This window comes from Lepisosteus platostomus, chromosome 1 (assembly GCF_059453375.1).
Source record: "Lepisosteus platostomus isolate fLepPlt1 chromosome 1, fLepPlt1.hap1, whole genome shotgun sequence".
Taxonomy (NCBI): domain Eukaryota; kingdom Metazoa; phylum Chordata; class Actinopteri; order Semionotiformes; family Lepisosteidae; genus Lepisosteus; species Lepisosteus platostomus.
Window position 1 is genome coordinate 1,354,695 of NC_142611.1, and position 17,950 is coordinate 1,372,644.

General features: G+C 45.7%; 3 protein-coding genes across 6 annotated transcripts in view; 2 read left to right on the forward strand and 1 right to left on the reverse strand.

Annotated features, from left to right (window-relative positions):
• The window catches only part of cep135 (centrosomal protein 135), a 133,950-nt gene extending 120,821 nt beyond the window's left edge, over positions 1 to 13,129 (forward strand). The window contains exon 24 of the mRNA XM_088633591.1: positions 12,728 to 13,129. Coding sequence (XP_088489717.1) covers positions 12,728 to 12,762 — 35 coding nt within the window. The 3' untranslated portion in view covers positions 12,763 to 13,129. The remainder of the gene's footprint in view (positions 1 to 12,727) is intronic.
• On the forward strand, positions 1,307 to 9,143 carry LOC148677470 (putative tRNA methyltransferase 9B). 3 transcript variants are annotated; one of them, XM_088633755.1, is made up of 4 exons: positions 1,307 to 1,446; positions 4,379 to 4,571; positions 6,439 to 6,612; positions 7,419 to 9,143. In XM_088633755.1, exons 2-4 carry the CDS (start codon positions 4,388 to 4,390, stop codon positions 7,913 to 7,915), a joined length of 855 nt encoding a protein of 284 aa, XP_088489881.1. In that variant the 5' UTR covers positions 1,307 to 1,446; positions 4,379 to 4,387; the 3' UTR covers positions 7,916 to 9,143. The 3 variants fall into 3 exon arrangements, with proteins under 3 accessions (XP_088489881.1, XP_088489875.1, XP_088489891.1); XM_088633749.1 differs by having other exon boundaries at positions 1,308 to 1,446; positions 4,346 to 4,571; XM_088633765.1 differs by having other exon boundaries at positions 1,312 to 1,446; positions 4,417 to 4,571.
• A 132-nt stretch (positions 13,130 to 13,261) lies between the features above and the next one.
• Positions 13,262 to 17,950, reverse strand: part of dlc1 (DLC1 Rho GTPase activating protein) — a 101,954-nt gene continuing 97,265 nt past the window's right edge. For both annotated transcript variants that reach the window (XM_088633527.1, XM_088633519.1), the window contains exons 14-18: positions 17,436 to 17,550; positions 16,420 to 16,638; positions 15,937 to 16,154; positions 15,636 to 15,809; positions 13,262 to 14,696 (exon numbers count right to left, since the gene is read on the reverse strand). In XM_088633527.1, the coding sequence (XP_088489653.1) occupies positions 14,597 to 14,696; positions 15,636 to 15,809; positions 15,937 to 16,154; positions 16,420 to 16,638; positions 17,436 to 17,550 (826 nt within the window). In that variant the 3' untranslated portion in view covers positions 13,262 to 14,596. The remainder of the gene's footprint in view (positions 14,697 to 15,635; positions 15,810 to 15,936; positions 16,155 to 16,419; positions 16,639 to 17,435; positions 17,551 to 17,950) is intronic.

The window sequence follows — 17,950 nt, forward strand, 5'->3', positions numbered from 1 at the left end:
CACAGATAATACACCCAGCTTCATTAGAATTCCCTTTGTAACAAATCTATTTTAGCAGAGTAAAACAGATCTACAGCCCCCTTTTCTACATGCTAGATGAAATTTGGAATGAACTGCAACAAGCTTCAAAGCCAATTACAAATTCTGTGTTTCAAGAGAAACCTGCAGGACAGCAAAGATGACTTTTCATCATCTGAGTCTTGGCAAAGAAAACGGGTGGGGAAATTGTTTTGCGAAGGGTTACAAACGAGAGGGGCTTATTCAGCCCAGCGGCCTGTTTGGTTGTTAGTAGTAAATTGATCCCAGGATGACATCCACCTGTTTGCTGAAAGAAACCACTGTATCAATTTCAGCACCATAGCTGGGCAGCTGGTTCCAAACTCTCCCAATCTGTCCTTGGAAAGGCAAAGAAAGATAATGCTGAAAAGAGAACGTTGTGTTTTCTCTCTTGTCTTTTCAGCATGGAATTAACCTATTACTTGTTCCTTTGCAGACTACGCATGCTGTCGCAGCTACATACCTGAACTAAAGAAAGATAATGATGTGTTCAAAATAAATTTGAATTGATCCAAGTATTTGTTCTCACGGATAGAATTCAAAATGATCGTCCCTGCAACACACATAATAGATAATGAGAGGACTTTCTTCCGGTGCATACATTAACAGAACTGCCCTATGACTCTTCTTTAACGTGGGACGGTTTCTGTATTCACATCAACACCACTCTCGCCTGCTGTCACAGGAGGAGGTTTGAAGATTCCTGCAGCCAGCCGCGATCTCTGCCTCGTGTATCCCGATCCACTTTCACACATAAAATTGCTGCGTGAAAAAAAAAACCCTGCATATAAAAAAAAACACCAAGCAACAACAGATACATTCTCTTTTTTAAGATCGATTCAAAATATGTTGGTATCTGCAGGGGGGACTGTTGGGAATCATCGGAATTGACGGTTAGGAACAAGAATGAATGTCAGAGAGCTCCCTCAGTTTCAGACGATCAGTCTTTCAGGGGAAACAGGGACGGAGTGTCTTTGGTGTAGGAGAACGTGCTCTGTGAATGAGAATCGGTCCCGGGGAGCCCCTGTGTTTGAGGCTGGAGTGTGATTAATCGGAGTCAGCGCCGCCGGCGAGGAAGAAAACGACAGCTGGAGGGCTGTACTGCATCACCTGCATGAGGGAGCTTCGAGGTGACACTAGACCTGCTTGCGGCGGCCCCCCCGGCCCGGCGTGTCCCGACGTTTTTGCTGCCGCTTGCAGAGCGTCTCCCAGCGACCGTCCCCTGCGGCCGGGGTAGGGCTGACGATGCGAGGGAGCCTCGTAGCTCCCGAGTGTCCAGCGGGCGTCTGTGCGAAAGGGAGAGGTCGGCCCGACTCTCAGAATCACCCCTCTGGAGGTCGCTAGGATCCGCTAAGAGCGAGCAGGCAGACGGGGGGCGTTGGAAAACAGGTAAGCCCCTGATTTCATCCGTCTTAACGAACAGGAGGGCTCAGCCGTGGAACCGCGCCTGGTCCTTGCGAGTGCGCTGGGGGCGCGCACGGAAAACACCTATTTCTAGGCGACTGGCATCGGCTGCTCGCAATAGAAGAACATGCATTCGTTTTCATTTTTAATTGAAAATAAAGCTGTATGTGAGATACGAAAATAAACTGTACGAAATACGAAAATAAATACGCAAATCAGCTGTACGAAAATAAACTGTATGTACTGTAGCATATGCTTAAAATAGTTTCAGAATTACAGTTGTGAATCCACGGAGAAAAAAAATGAGCTTTACTGGACTGTAGGTCGGGCAGATCATTTAAAGGACGGGTGAACGTGAAATAAATGAGTTTTAATTTCTTGAAGATACTAATATTGTTTATTGTAAAATCATGCAAATCCTTTAGGTAGGCATACCTTAAGTATGCCTACTGAAGGCATTGTAAATGTGCAGTTGCTGTTTTTTTCATCAAGGACTAGCTTTGATTTGATGATGAAAGGATACTCATTTTCCAGTTAATCTAAAAAATAAATCAACCGTTTTTAATATTCACCTATCTTGATTTGGTTAGAGGTTCACAGTGTAAGTAATGTAGTGTCATAATTTGTTTCTCCTGCCTGTCTGATGATTCCCAAACCAGTGTGCTGTCTGGGAAATATAAAGCATTGTTTTTAGTTTGTTTATTCCCATTAAGACAATAATTAATGTAAAAATAGCAGGATATGTCACATTGTATTATTTTTTTAAAGGTTCTTGTAGAACAAAATAATGTACTACATGAAATGTTCTTCCCATAGAATGATAGAACAAAACGTGACATTATGGAATATCACCAGTAAAAGGTTAAAGAAACCAGACATGATGTAGATGGAAATATTGAAATGATTGCATGTAGAAAACGAATGTGATTTGCAGCAATTAGACATGAATACTTAAAATACCCTAATATATCATTGGAATGGTCTGTTGTGCCCTTCCTTCAGTGAAATGAAGGTCCCAGACCATTGAACAGTCATGAGGCGATAATGCTTTGTCTGCTTGTACAGTAGTCCCCGAAGTGAAATAATCTCTGTTACCTGTTTCATCAGGACAAAACAATTTTATGCACCCAGTAAAAACATTTCTGTGGCACCAGAGCAAATAAAATGTTGCCATCCATAAAATGCAACATGATTGTGTTCAGTTGTTTTGAAATCGCAGGCAGGCAGCAGTGTGCCTACAACACACACAGAGGGCAGAGAGGGCGCAGCTGCCCAGAGCAGGCTCCTGGTGATTCAAACATCTTGATAGTAAGAAGAGCTGTGTCCGCTCAGTGGACAGGGCCCAGGCAGCAGGGCGGGGGTGACAGGAGTGGGTGTTAGAGGTGGCTGCAGGCCGGTTATCAGGAGGACTTCACGCGAGATGGGCAAGGCCTTAGTCCGTTTGGTAGTGACTAGGGACAGCAATTGATCTCAGGATCTCGCCCGGCTGCCGGCTTCAGCAACAGTTCAGTTCAGCTTATTTTCCATGTGCACCAGTGCAACGAAGAGCTTATTTGCATGTGTGCTCCGATACAGAGACATTAAAACGTAAACACAGAACAACAGCCGCAACAACCGCAAAGCTAAATAACACACAACTTAAAAAAACAAGCCAGCACAAGCAGTGTGAAACGAGAAAAAAAAAAAACACATCAGTGTGAGCAGTGATATAGACACGTTTGTTCAGTGGTAGGGACTCAGAGAGCTGGGCAGGCTGTTCCTGTACTCCCACAGCCCTTTGCATGGTCACTGAATCCAGACCCCGGCGATGTACATACACAGACAGGATCTGCTCTGGGTACCCAAAGGGGGCAAATCTGGGGGCAAATAACAGAACTGAAGCCCAGGGGCCATCAGGCTGTTGCAGATGGGTGAGCTGTGCTGCGCTGGAGGATTGTGCTCAATCTGTGTCTCCCTAGATGAAGACAGAAGATACTACAGTATGTTCCAGCAAAAAAAAACAAAACAATAAACAAACTAATAATAAGATTAGGAAGAGCCATGAAGCATTCATGAAGGTGATCGATATGTCTCATCTCAGCACCTGATTTCTCCAAGAGGTCTCTTTCTCTAGATTTACAGCTCACACAATTCATAATTCAGCCCTCATCTGTGAGCGTTTTCTTTACACAATAGAGTGAAATTGTATTCCAGAATCTGGGAAGCATGTACAACAACAGCAAAAAGAAACATCAATTCAAATCTACAGATAAGGTCTTAAAGTGTGTCATTCTTTAGGAAAACAGCAATGACTGGGCTCTAAATACAGTGGCAGGTCGTCTTAAAGACCACATTGAAGCACAGGCCCTTCACAACACTACATTTAGGAAGGTGATATCTTTTAGGTGTTGAATATGTCCTGGTTTAGTCCTTTATCTTTAAAAAAACAACTGAATTTTAGCAGGCCTATGAAGACAATTTGGATTGTCTCCAGTTTAGGAATCCTTGGCGAGCTCTTTCACACACAGTAAGTGTACATCACTCTACTCTCTGAGCACTCCAATAAGCATGTGGAAAGACACGCCAGATTATCTCAGTCTTTAAACTGAAATATACATGTCTGCCAGTGAAGGCCTACAGTGGCTGAAATTGAGCATTGCTTTCCAGGGTGTGCAGAAATGAAAAGAAATTAATCATAAATTCACCAGGATGTGGGCGAGAGAGGATAATATCTCCCCCAGAGAACAATCCTGAATGATGCGATCATGCTGAGCCCTCTGATTGTGCAGGAGTGTTTCACAACCCGCTCCTCCGATTCCTCCAGACATGATGGTAGCATTAGCACTCACTGGCTTCGGCTGCAGAGAGTAATTTCTGAGGTGCCAGGTTCATGGATTTCTTTCAGTGCTTTAGATCCCGCTAAGACAGTCGCCTTCAGTTTCCCCAGATGAGTGCACAACGGTTTGATCTGCTCAGGATGGACGCTGAAGCTGTTCAGCTGGAGAAGCAGCATGTCCACAGTGTGTACGAAAAAACAGCGCCCTACCTCAGCGACCTCCAGTGCAGAGCCTGGCCTCGGGTGCGACAGTTTCTACTCCAGCAGGAGCCCGGGAGCCTGGTGGCTGACATTGGTTAGTATCCCTGGGGTCAGAGTATTTGTCTTTAGACAAGGAACCGGTGGTTTACTATTCTGTAAACAGGATCTTGATAAATCAATGCAAATTTAGCCAGCAGCCATGTCCCCCTGCAGCTCCCAGCTCCCAGCTCCCATCTGGCCGCACACTGGAGCTCAGCAGTGTGAGCCTGGTCAGTACCTGGAGGGGAGACTCCTGGGAGAGCTGAGGCTGCTGCTGGAAGAGGTGTTCGTGGAGCCAGTAGGGGGCGCTCACCCTGCGGTCTGTGTGGGTCCTAATGCCCCAGTATAGTGACGGGGACATCATACTGTCAAAAGGCGCAGTCCTTCGGATGAGAAGTAAAACCGAGGTCCTGACTCTCTGTAGTCATTGAAAACCCCAAGGCATTTCTCAAAAACTGTAGAGGTGTTACCCCGCTGTCCTGGCCAAATTTCCCATTGGCCCTTACCAGTCATGGCCTCCTAATAACCCCCATCTATGAACTGGCTTCATCACTCTGCTCTCCTCCCCACTGAGAGCTGATGTGTGGGGAGCAGACTGGTGCATCATCCAGGTGGGGCTGCACACTGGTGGTGTTGGAGGGGATCCCCATTACCTGTAAAGTGCTTTGAGTGGAGTGTCCAGAAAAGCGCTATATAAGTGTGAGGAATTATTAAATGAAATGGGAAGGATGAAAATGTGCATACAGCTAGTCTAGTCTTTTTTGCACTACGGGTAATGAACATTTTTAACGCACTTAGATCTAAATATTTGTGCAGTATAAATGAGGAAGTTTCCTATAAATTCCAGTAGCACTGTTGAAAGTTTTATTTTTTTTGCTCATTTTACTCATAAAAAAACGATAAGTAAAAAATAAGGCAAAAACTAATTTCACATTTTGAGCAAAATATCCGCACGCCTGTATTTCTGTTCGCCGCTCAACACGCACAGCTGTGATACTGTATCTGCCGCTTTCCTTCGTCTCCTGGTTGCAATAAAAAGAAACCAGCGACCTTCAAGTCAATTTACGACATTTCCTTTCGTTCCCTTTGCAGCAGTTGCAGGCGGCTGTCGGCCGCTCACGCGTGGACTCGCTGCCCGCGGGTGCCCACCCGCGCGTGTCAATAACTCAGACCCCCACAGAGATCTTTATACAAACCGGGATGTTCGGCTGTTTTTCTTGCGAAGTCCTCTCCTTCCGCAATTAAACATCACCGCAATCCGAGATCCGTGCTGTGCTCTTCAATGCGAATCATGATGATTGCGTGTTCTACGGAAAAGCGCCATGTGATGCTTTTCAATCACCAGTATCCATCTGCTAGTAATTGGAACTGGATGGGTTTCTTTTGGAATACTGTCTATTAATTCCACAAATACTTTTCATTCGCAGTATGAGGAAACACGTATACTGAATAAATGTAGTTGCTCAATGTGTGCATGTTAAATAATCCACGCCATTCAAAAGAACAGGAAGACATTTCGGAAATCACGTATAGAAACTATACACGTGTTTTCTTTCTGATGTCTTCGGCGACCCAAATTGTTTTATCAGTGACTGTTCGTGACCACAAATTGAACTCGAGGTAGAATTTCAAACGTCTTTTAAATGCCCTTCGGTTACAAAAGAAAAAAAAAAACCCACACACTCGTAGTTCAATACCGAACTTAAGAAAGCAGCGTAGGAGGCACGTAACAATAACCCAGTTTTGTTCATATTCCTGAACCTAAAAAAAAAGATTTTTTTTCTAGTAGCAAGAAAATGTTGTGCTGGGGGGAAATTGTAGTGGTCAGTGCTTATTATTATTTTTGCATCTCAGGTTAAACAATGGGACTCTAGACAGCGCGCAGGTGTTTAATTCAAAGAGATGTGATTCTGTCGCCCCAGGCTGCGGGACCGGCAGGTACCTGCAGGTGAACAGCGGGGTCTTCAGCGTGGGCTGCGATGTGTGCCGCCCTCTAGTGGACAGAGCGAGGAAGCGGGGCAGCGAGGTGCTGTTGTGCGACAACCTGCGGCTGCCTTTCAGAGACGGCATCTTCTCCGCCGTCATCTCCGTAGGAGGTAAGGAGCCCACTGGACTCGGTTCAGTACGAAGGAGCAGGATTCACCGCATCTCCGCGTCGTCAGATTTCCGGCTCTCACGCAGGGTGATCTAAATACTTTTCTTCACTCTGCATTCAAGCCTCAGAAATCTCCGTCCTTAGTATAGGCAAATCATGTTTTCCCAAGGTGCAGGCCAGGTTGACTGAATCGCTCAGTGCTCGCAGCAGGCAGGAGGTCAGAGGGAGCGCGTTTGAACCAACTGAAAGTCATTTCGAGCATTGCTTTTCACAGAAGAAGCAGGAGCAGGAGGATAAGGAGGGGAGGGGGTGACGCTGGAGGGGGAGGGCAGAAAAGACGGGCCGTGGCCTCACTTGTGCTCGTCCGAGCTCTCCGATCCCGAAGCGGGAAGATTCCCGTGGCGGAGTTCCTGACCCCGAGCTCGCTGCGGAGTCCTTCCAGCAGGCGCAGGCTGCAGGGGACCCAGTGAGGGTTTATCCCTGCTGAAAAGAGAACAGGAGAAACACGACGGTTTGGGCTGTGGAGATTTCTTCAAGTGCCACGCCCGAAGAAGGCTCCACAGCCGAAACGCTGTGTTTCCCTTCTCCTCCTTTCAGCAGGGATAAACCTCCACTGGGTCCTGTGCCGCGGAGCCCCGCCCCAGGAGACGTGACGAGCCCGGATGACGGATCTTGCTAGAACATTTGCCGCCTCCGCCGGCCGGGCTGGGGTCCAGATGGGAAGGGGTCCCGACTGGTTTCGGGAAGGGGGGCCGGCGGAGAGTCCGGGGTGCGATCTGGAGCTCCTTGCCTTCTCTGTGCCTTCAGTGATCCATCATTTCTCCACCAGCGAGAGGAGGGGGTGCGCCGTCAGGGAGATGGCCAGGACGCTGGCCCCAGGGGGCCTCATGCTGATTTACGTCTGGGCGCAGGAGCAGCGGCGCCGGCGCTTCGACAAGCAGGATGTGTTCGTGCCCTGGAACCAGGCCCTGTGCTCCGGGGGGCCGGGGGGGCCCGGCCTGGGCAGCTGCGCCGCGGCCCCCGCGGGCCGAGAGGGCCTCCTGGGCCGGGCCCTGCGGTCCTGGCGCCTGGACGGCGCGGGCGCGGAGCCGGGGCGCGGCCGGGCTGAGGCGCCTGCGGGCCGGCGGGAGGGCGCTACGGAGCTGATGCGCTACTACCACGTCTTCAAGGAGGGAGAGCTAGCAAGGCTCGTCGCGGACAACGTGCCCGAGCTCCACATCCAGAGCACGTTCCTGGACCACGGGAACTGGGGCGTCTTGGCGAGGAAGCAGTCCCGCCCAGCACTCCCCCCCTGTGCTGTCTGAAGCCAGCGCTGCGCTCCGATACCGATCAGCATCCATCAGCAGAATCAACACTGAAACAAGGCTCTTGCAGATTATACGTGGGAACTCATCCTAGTTTTGGGGAAAATTGCTCCAATAGCAAATCATGTGTTCAGTCCTAGAGTTAATTAATAAAAAGAATTACAAATACAGAAAATGAATTTCCTGGACCACCAGGGCAGCCCCAAATTTAATTTGTGGCATTGATGGGATTTTGAAGTATTACTTTTGCTTGTCTTGTCAAGACAAATACAAAAAAAAAAGAAATTTGCATGAGCTTACTAGGTTCATACTTACAGAGAAAACAGAAGGGAAATGCATTCTGTCCAGCAATAAAAAAGGCACAAAATTACTATCCCATTCTGGTATGATTTATGTTACTTTAGGAATCTGACGTGCCCTTCGTATTTCTTATAGGCTGAAACAACACAACCTAAACCTTTAATCTGTGTTTCAACATATGAATACATATACATACTGTGTATCAGGAATAGTTATTCCTTCAATGATCGCAAGGTGTTTGGTTGAAAGAGATTTGAGTGGCCTCTCCAGTAAGAAAGCAAACCAGCAGGCTGGAAATTTGAAGACTCTCTTCCTCTGTTCATTACAGAGTTTCTCCTGTTTTTGTTTGTTCTGGGGGTAAAGTAATCACTGGAAACTGTGAATGCTTACTGAAAAGTGAAGATACTCTTTATGAATTCTCTAATACTGCTGTAGCATAGTTGTGCTTAAATGTTGTTTTGTCTGTATATACTGTATATGTAGAGATGATCTGTGTACACTGTTAAGCTGTAGTAGATGAATTACTTACAGAGGAAAATGATAAACAGAAGATCAATTTTGACATGTTAAAGCATACAATTTTCAAATGGAAAAAGATGTATAGTATATTGTACTATGAAAACAATGTAAATCCCAGTAACACATTAATTGTGAATATAGATATTTTATTTTGTTAATTCTGAAATGTGCTGTATATATATCCTACTTTGCAAATGTAAAACCTTTAGTATGCAAGTGGAAAGTTCAGTGACCGGTGTTTCCTTGCCACATTGAACTCCGCTGTCTAATAATTAGCAGATGTTTACTCACAAAAGATCTGATCAGAGTTTTCTCTCGATCACACTGAACAAGGATTGGTCCGATAACAGAGTTTGCGACTAACACTGCTGTATTACGTTTCCGATAATAAATTACGAATGTATTTCAATCTATCTTATTTTCTTCATGAAAGTGAACGCATCGCCAACTCAACACTCCTTTAAAAAGCTCCGGCGGTGTTAAAGACCACATCTGGTGTCTTACAAGCTAGTTAAAATGATTGTAGTTTAGGATAATCTGTGGATATATACGTTATTGGTTTTCAGAAGATGGCTCTTCGCCGAAAAAAAAAAACTTCATCAGCCTCGGACAAGAGGACTGGCGTCGCAGGGTGCGACCGTGAAAAATGGCCGCAAGTTCTTGGCGTGCAGCGGAAGATAATTATGACTATATTCATCTGTACCTATTTATGGCGCGTTATGAAGTTAGACTTAGAAACACCTGATTATATTGGCCTTTAATCCTCCCACCGTTTCCAGACCGTACAATAGCCGCCGAGGAGTCTTGGACCGGTAGCACAGTACTGTACAGATGTGAGTATTGGATCTGCGGCTGGAGAAATGCGCTACAGTATTCAGTTCACTTCGATTCAGCCCAAGGTGATTGACTGGCATGACCGTTGAATTATCGCGCTGCCAAAGCAGATACAGTTAACGTTTACAAACTTTCACAGTAAAAACGAATCGTGCATTTGCGTCGCACAAAACATTACGAGACAGGCTCACTTTCTGTGTGCCCTCCAGATGGAGCTAGTGAACTGCTTTCTTAATGTGAGCACGTCCCCGAAAATGCATTTCCACAAAAATCCTTCTGGGGTCGGGCTCCTGACATACTGGTTTTAATTAATGACGATTTTGTTTGGCTGACACCTTTTTTTTAAATCAATATCTATCCAAAGATTCTTACACTTTAAACGTTTTACCCAGCTGGCTAATTTCCTGGAGCAGTTTAAGGTGAAGTACCTTTCTCAACGCCAGGATAGCAGTGTCTCACCTTAGCTTTGAACATGCATGTAACAAATCCAGGAATGATGACCACAGCTCCAAAATGAGAATGTGTTGCTCTCTAATAAATATTAGTAATACAACTTTAAACCAACTAAGTAAACATTACAAACAAAATGAAGGTCAGCTAGGTTTGGTAGCCCTTTCTGGATCCTGAAACTGGGGTATCGTGGCTCGGTAGCTGTTCCATACTCCCACCCCCCTTGGCATAAAGAGGTGGCTCCTGTCCTTGGTTTTAAACACTATTTCTGTGGAGTTTCCATGTGTATTGTATGTTTTGTGTTTAACTGGTGATTCAAGGGAAGAATGCTAACAAGCCAATTAAACCTGTCCACCGAGATGTCTGAAGACATTTTATCTGTACTGGTCCTGTCTTAGTCACTGCACGCGCATTAAATTCCACTAAAAGGGAAAATACAGATTCGTGTTTTATTCCTGCATGTATTTAAAAAAAATGTTAATTGTTCAATTATATTAGATGTCTTTAATAGGAAAATTGATATCTTCTTTGATTTCATGCATATAACCCAAGCCGGAAAAGTTTATGAAATGTTCTCCCTGAATAACTATAGTACACATTTTCAATGTTCCCTCTGATGAAACAGGGTGTTGGTTGAAGAATGGTGAACCAAACAGATTAAGTGTAGGAATTACAGTATATTTATAAGAATATGACACTGGTGATTAACAGCTTGAAATCTCTTGCTCCTTAAGGAACGAGCAATGAATACCTTTTGCAATTCTCTTCAGTTTTATCATGGAATGTATTGTGCAGCACTTTGACGTGATTGCTTTTACAGTCACTAAACATTTCTGAATATTAACAAACAGCTGTTCGAGAAAGTAATGAGGTGTGATTTCAGGTGAGGAGCGTGTGATTGGAATGCCTTCTCAAGAACATTTCTTTGAGGTTTAACAATGCCTGCTTTTGAAGATAAGATGTCTTAACTGCCAATGAAAGTAACCAGACCAAACTATATTCAAAGTGAGCTGGTGATGACCTCTCATTGTCAGGACAATGCCAGTGTCTTATTTCCAACTTGCACCAGGAGGTCCTGTTTACAGTAAATTAGAATCTAGTTTTCAGAAAGAACTTTGGTCAGAATGATCTTTTTACAAACAGGTTAAAACCTAACAAAAGGTAGTTTTCTTCAGCACAAAACAACTGCTGCCCTTTCCTTTTTACATGTGGTTCATATGAATGAAGAAAGCCAGTTTATGATCTCACTCAACACATTATGTTGCATTTGTTAAATGTAAGATCGTTATCATTGACTGTAGTGCCTATCTGAAAGATATTTTTTCTCCTTAGAAACTCCGGAACGCCTTGAATTTCAGCGCATTAGTCAGTGGTAAAAGTTACCGTTCAACCTTTTAGCAACTCAAATAATGGAAAGGTAGTTTCCTTAAGATGATGTCACCTATAAACATATTTCTTCCCTTAGGACTTGTGCAATCAAATAGACTGAGACAGATCACCTGATGACATGTGACATTCTTCTGTCTTTAACCCGGTTTAAGCTGCTTCCTATTAATAGTACACAAACAATCTGTATTTGAACAGGCAACAGTGATTCTAGAGTTTAAACATTTTTTTATGCCAGTAAGTGCTTCCTGCATTTCAGTTTCAAATAATCTGACTCCATAACAATCCTGTTGTTAGTTTAACACATCTGGTAACTGCATGTAAACACAACAGCAAATTCTTGGAATTGTGCAGAAATTTCTTCATCGTGAAAACTGGAAAAAACAAATCAATGTTTCTTAAAAGAATACTGAGCACAGTAGTAATTTAATGCACCAACCATAATTAAGACTTACACATGTTAATATCCCCTACTTGGGTTTACTTTGTGTTCTGGAGTGCATTTTGCAATGATAAAGACATGTGAAAAGCACAGGATACAGGAGGCAGAGTTGAACTGGACGTGTCATAGAGCCGATGTCAGCTGTTTTCCCGAAGGATACTATTCTCACACCAGAAACAGCCCCCTGCGCCCTGTGTCCGGTTCACTGTGGACACAGTTCAGCGAGAGAGGGGTGGAGATCAAAATACCGCACTTGGGGTCCCAGGCCCAACGCCTTCTAGAGGAAAGTACACTTGGGTGAGGAAATGTTCTCCAGGCCTTGGACAAATTGAGCATTTTTAAGGGGTACGTGGATTTGCAAGCTCAGCTCAAAAAGTGTATTAAAAGGCCAAAAGCAAAGAGAGAGAAACGTTGGAAAGCAGGCTAAAATAATTAGTTTATTGAGTAGGACAACGGAAAAGGTTGAAATTAATTTTCACAGAGATAGTTAGCAGGAGATAGTTAACGGGTAATGAGTGGTGGACTTGAGGGAAATGGCGGATTTATGAAATGAATGTTTTTTTCCTCAGGAGTTTACAGAGTAAGAAAATGACAACATTCCTCAGGCAGAGGAAAGACACAATTCTAGATGAAATCGTATTCGAACAGAAGAGACAGAACCGCTACAGGTATGACATGCAATTAAAGCTACATCTCCTGGAGCAGATGGTATTCTTCCGGGCGTACTGAGTGAGGATATAATACAAGTGGACATAGGAAGTGAGGTGATGCTGCGGGAATGTTGTACGCTGCACTCGTGACATTTCATTTAGAACGTTGTGCACAGGTGTGGTCACCGCATTACACAAAAGGACACTGCTGCTCTGGAAAAGGTGCAGCAGACAGAGGAGCAAGCCAGATACAGCCGACAGGCTGAAGGAACTGAGCCTCTTTAGTCTTGAACACAGAAGACTGCAGATCAGACCTCGTACAGGTACTTGGTGACAAAGCCAGCCCGGTGGATAGCTTCTGAATGAACAGTACAGACCCACAGCGCCCTAAGGGAAATGAGACCAGGAGGCACTTGGAGGATAGTAGGCATCTGGGACACGTTGCCCCGTGATAAAGCCAATTCTCTGGCTTCTCTCTTCCTCAGACCTGTTGATTACTGGTACCTGAATGAGCTAGACGCACCTCTTTGTCCTGGGGCTCTGAGCTGCAAAGTGTGAAAAAGAAAACATCCGAGGGCAATAATCTTGATATTGATGGACCAGTGAGCGTGAGCATTAAAAAGTTTGAAGTAGTGTTTGAGGCACTATATCTTTAATTGTCATATGTAAGTTCTCAAAATGAGGTAGCCTACAGAGACTGATGTTAAAAACCACGAGGCATAATCTGCTACACTGCAATGAAATGACAACAACACAGAAGACGCATTCCTTTTTAATACATTTAATAGTGCACGAAATATTTAGGATCTGTACAGAAATAATAATAAAATATGATCAAACATTTTATTATTTTCTGTCTGAGCTTTAGAGTAACATTTACAATAAAATGACACGAGGTACAAAAAAGTATATCTGAGGTATAAATATGTGAATATTTTAAATAATCTGTCATTGTCATGCATTATCCTTATTAGGCAGTATACACTTAAATGTATCCAAGTTTACAATACAATGGTATGTACAGAAAATGTATCGCAAATGAAAAGTAACTTAAAATTCTGACAATGCATAATTAAAATAAGCTTATTTTAGAAAAACAACACTTCATTAAGGTATTGAGTAACACTGATAGAGATGTGTACAAACCTGCAGATTTTCCTTCTTTGAATTACTTAACCTACACTATCATCTCACCATTCACACGAATTGCAATGCAGTTCCATGTCACTGCATCTGTCCTTTCTGTATTTACAGTAAAACCTGTAGAAAAATCACCTTTATAAAAGGACCAATGTATTACATTCTTCAAACACTGTTTCTATTTTACGGATGTTATTAAAACAGACGGCACAATAAATTCAGCAGACCAGGACGACGCACGTGCTGGGCTCAAATCCTTTCTGATGCTCACATCCACTCACCCTTCTGTTCCACTACCTCGTAAAGACATCAGAGGCCACTGACCTCAGATACACTTGAGACTTTTCTGTTCTTAAAAAAATGTTTTGGTCCGTTTGGGAATTGAGAAACTTAAAGCCTTTAAGCAAATTGCAAACCTTACTCTACTTTCCCACCTCCTGGTGTCCCAGCCACCATTCTACAACATACTCTTTGAAGCAAATCCAGAAACACACAATGACACACTGTCTCTTACATCCCTCGTCAGGAAGAACAGAGCACGCAGAAACAGCCAGACAAGCAGACAATCTTCAGTCCTGCTAGCAACACCGCAGAACAACAATATTTTCACAACATATTGTATCAGGACTGAAGTGTAAGATAATTGGCCTCGTCTATAATATGTACAATATTTTTATTGGCTTCCCAGAAGCAATAGCAGCCCTGTGTTAATCAAGTGCTTTAACAGCACCTTAAAGAGCTCAGGTTCGTTCCAGTTGGGGCACGGGCGACCCGTTACTCAAATTAAGCAGCAAAAAGACAAAAAAAAAAGCATTTTGTCACAGTTCAGTCAACTTCTTATTGTCGTCCTCTGCCTTGGCGTATGTGCAAACTGCAGGCAACGTCACGCAGACTCTCCTCGGCCACGCGGGAGGACTCCCCCTTCCCAGAGTGCACGGCGAGCGGCGCGAGAGCGCCGAGTTATTTATCCAGCTGGCTGCTGAAAGAGTCACGTATCCGCACCACCTCCGCTGCACACCAGTGCCCAAATATCTTGTTGTACCACTCAGGACAATGACCCCTGTTGACAGGAGGAGAAGGAAAGAAAATCACTACAGAGGAGGGAAACCATTCTTCTTCCCCAACATCCTCCTAACCAGCGCAGCAACTGAAGACGGCGAAACATATTTCACTGGGAAAGATAACATTATCCATGATCCAGGAAGCTCTTGGGCTGGCCGTACGTAAACCGTATGTCATAACATCCTGATTTTTCAAAACCCGAAGCATTTGATCTATGAGTGGAGAGCTGAGCTTGTCTGCTAGCCCTGTTTTAGATCTATTTATAACCTTTCCCTGGGGCTATCAATGCAGCAGAAACTACTGCTGACTGGAATTGAACCTACTGCACGCAGAGGTATGACCCATTTATCTCAGAATGAGAGCTTTACTGCTCATTCTAAAGGTGAAACATAAATGCATGCTGTGAAATAACAGTTAGCACATGGACACTGTACAGCCACATCCAGCTGTACGCTCATGGTGTGTGAGGTGAAGCTTTAGGCTTGATAAGGTTTGTGTCCTTATCTTCACCAGGAGCCCAAATAAATAACAGTATGTCTTGCAGGTGTGTCAGTTCTTGTCAGTTTTTTTCAGGTGTCTGAACCACACACCCCTCTCGGTTTCTCAAACTCCTTCTTGAAATCCTCTTTTTGAAAGGCGCCGAGGAAACCAACCCTGTGGATTTCCTCAGAATGAACAGTGAAATGCCCATCAGGGACACAAGAGGACGCTACGCAGAGGTGCATTTGAAACCAAGAATAGGAAGCTCTATTCTTTGCTAAAAGGGCGACAGGAGTCTGGAACATCATCCCCAGCCACGTTGTTGAAGCCGATACCAGCCAAGAACTGGCTGGATGAGATCTGGGATCAATTAGTTAATTGGTCCAGCCAGCTAGCCAATCCGATCGGCCTCCTCTGCTCTGCGGCCAGCCCTGTGCTCTGGTGCTGCGCCACCTACCTGCAGTCTATCCTGGATATGTAGGTGAGCCTGGACTTGAAGGCCCCACAGGGCTCGATGAGATAGCGTGACGTCAGCACGTTGGCCCGGACCCCCATCAGCGCCGCCCCTTCGTGATCCACAGACACGCCGACTACAGCACAAGCGCCCTTGGGCAGATCCGTCACCCAGGTCCTAGCAAGACAAGGGAGCAGGGAAAACCCCAGCCTGAGCACACCGGCCTGCCAGGAGAGGAGCGCGTCTCGCCACTGCCGTGACGGAGACGGCGGCCTGCGCGCGGGGGGCCAGCGGCGGCTCTCACCTCAGCACCACGTGATCCAGCGGGGGGTGTGGCGCCATGCTGGTCCGCACGTACTGGTAGACCTCGGTCTGCTGGTCCAGGCTCTCCACCGCCTTGCAGTCCAGCAGGTCCTCGTCCCACTGGTGCTGCTCCCTGAGCACACGGTTCAGCACGTCTTCCGGGGCCGCGGGGATCTCCACGCTGGCCCTCCAGAGGCGGAGAGGAAAGCCATCGCTCACCTGAGAGGAGGAGGCCAACAGGAGCGCCGCTCGTTAGCTGGGCCAAGCGCGGAGCTTCCAAAGACTGAATTAGCGCACAACTGAATCAGGGCCCCTGCTAACGTGGCTAAACTCCGATCATGTCAGGAGCAGACGTGAGGGTTTGTGCGCAGGTGGGGAAAAAGCCCTGCCGATGAACCTGTGGCTGCCTGTAAAATGCTAGCGGTTCTATCAAATGGAAGAACGGACAACATGAAGGTTCAATCGTTTGATGCAGCCCAGGTACCTTCTTGTAAGAGAGCTCTGCCTGCTCGGGGGTGGAACAGCTGTCATAGCCCTTGAACTTCTCCTTGGCCTCCTTCAGCAGGCTGTCCAAGGCCTCCTTCAGGCACGTCTTGTATCCACAGGGCTGCTCTTTGCTGCTGTCCACCAGCTCCTCCAGCTTCAGGGGGTGCAGGCCTTGCTCTATGTAAGAATTTCGACAGCGGCTCATTTCCTCCGGAATCTGAAATGCAGTATTGCAAAACTAGTACTTTGCAAATCAGTCCAGGCAACCTAACCACAGTCAGAAAGCATCCTTGTCTCGTTTAGAAGAAAACCTCATTTCAAAAGGCAAACCTAACCACTGTTTTGTGTGTCTAGAGAGAAATATGTTCACTGCCGATTTCTGAACAGTGAAGAACAGCTGCTGGGAGCTGTTCAGAGTCTTTTATTTTAAAGGATCCCAAATAAATTCACAGCAATTCAACGCCATTCATGTGTAGGAGGGGTCCTGCTTTATCCAGTATTGGAGAACGGCCCCCAGCTGGGTGACACACAGCAGCAAGGTGACACGCAGGAGTGTTTCACCAGGGGGGACGTGTCGGGAATGCACACTCTACAAGCCCAGGGTGAAATTCATTAACCCAGGTTAAGACTCAAACGGTTACCTACGGGTCACCTGCAGCCACAGCTCAGTTTTGAGTCGTCATCCTGGTATAAGAATTTACACGACTGGGGTTCTGTGATTCCCATTTGTGCTCCCTGGGTGGTGCTCAGCAGAGGAAGGCCGGATACAACACAGAACAATACTGTGAGCTCAGACTGGAGGAGAGGCGTTCCCTCCGTCTGTGACTAAGCCAACGTGATTCCTTATCGGAGCCGCCCCCAATGTCATGTTGCTCATCTCCTCTTATTGTCATATAGACTAACCCTAGTCTAAGTTGTCCTGAAATTGTCCTGAAATTTCGATCATGCCGCACTGAAGCCACTCCGAAAACCTCCAGCGCCCTCCCACCCTCCGAAAGCAGCAAGCGCACGGACCTGGAAGAGCTTCCTGCACTCTGCAATCATGTGGGCCAGGCCCTGCGTGGCCGCCAGGTTCTCGTTCAGGTCCTTCTGGTCCGGTTTGCCGAGGCTGTGCTTTCTGTGCATCACCCTGAGGAGAGGAGGCGGCGGCCCAGTTAGAACACCACAACCACCACCACCACCAACAAGGGCGGCTAACGAGGCGTCACGCAGGAAGAGGAACAGGCCGGCCGCACGCGAGGCCTGAGCTCAGGTGTGGCGAGAATACCACCTGCCAGAGCCGCAGGACTGCAGTACACTTCAGCAACAACCACTCTTCTAGTATTGTATTGAATTTCAACAGAGAAATTCCATTAGTTACCGAGACCAGCTGTCGGCTGCATTTGTGTGAAAATTTACGAGTGAAAATCCTCTTGCACTGGCAAAGCATTGATGTTAGTCATAAGATACATAAGACACATTAACGTGGTGATTAATGATCTTCTAAGACTTTACTCAAGAAAATCCATTGGGTAAAGTAGAAAAAAAAT

Coding starts and splice junctions, on each gene's coding strand:
- LOC148677470 (XM_088633755.1), top strand. CDS start 4,388: ATGAGTGCACAACGGTTTGATCTGCTCAGGATGGACGCTGAAGCTGTT. Junction 4,572..6,438: donor GAGCCTGGTGGCTGACATTG/GTTAGTATCCCT, acceptor CTGTCGCCCCAG/GCTGCGGGACCGGCAGGTAC. Junction 6,613..7,418: donor CGCCGTCATCTCCGTAGGAG/GTAAGGAGCCCA, acceptor CTGTGCCTTCAG/TGATCCATCATTTCTCCACC.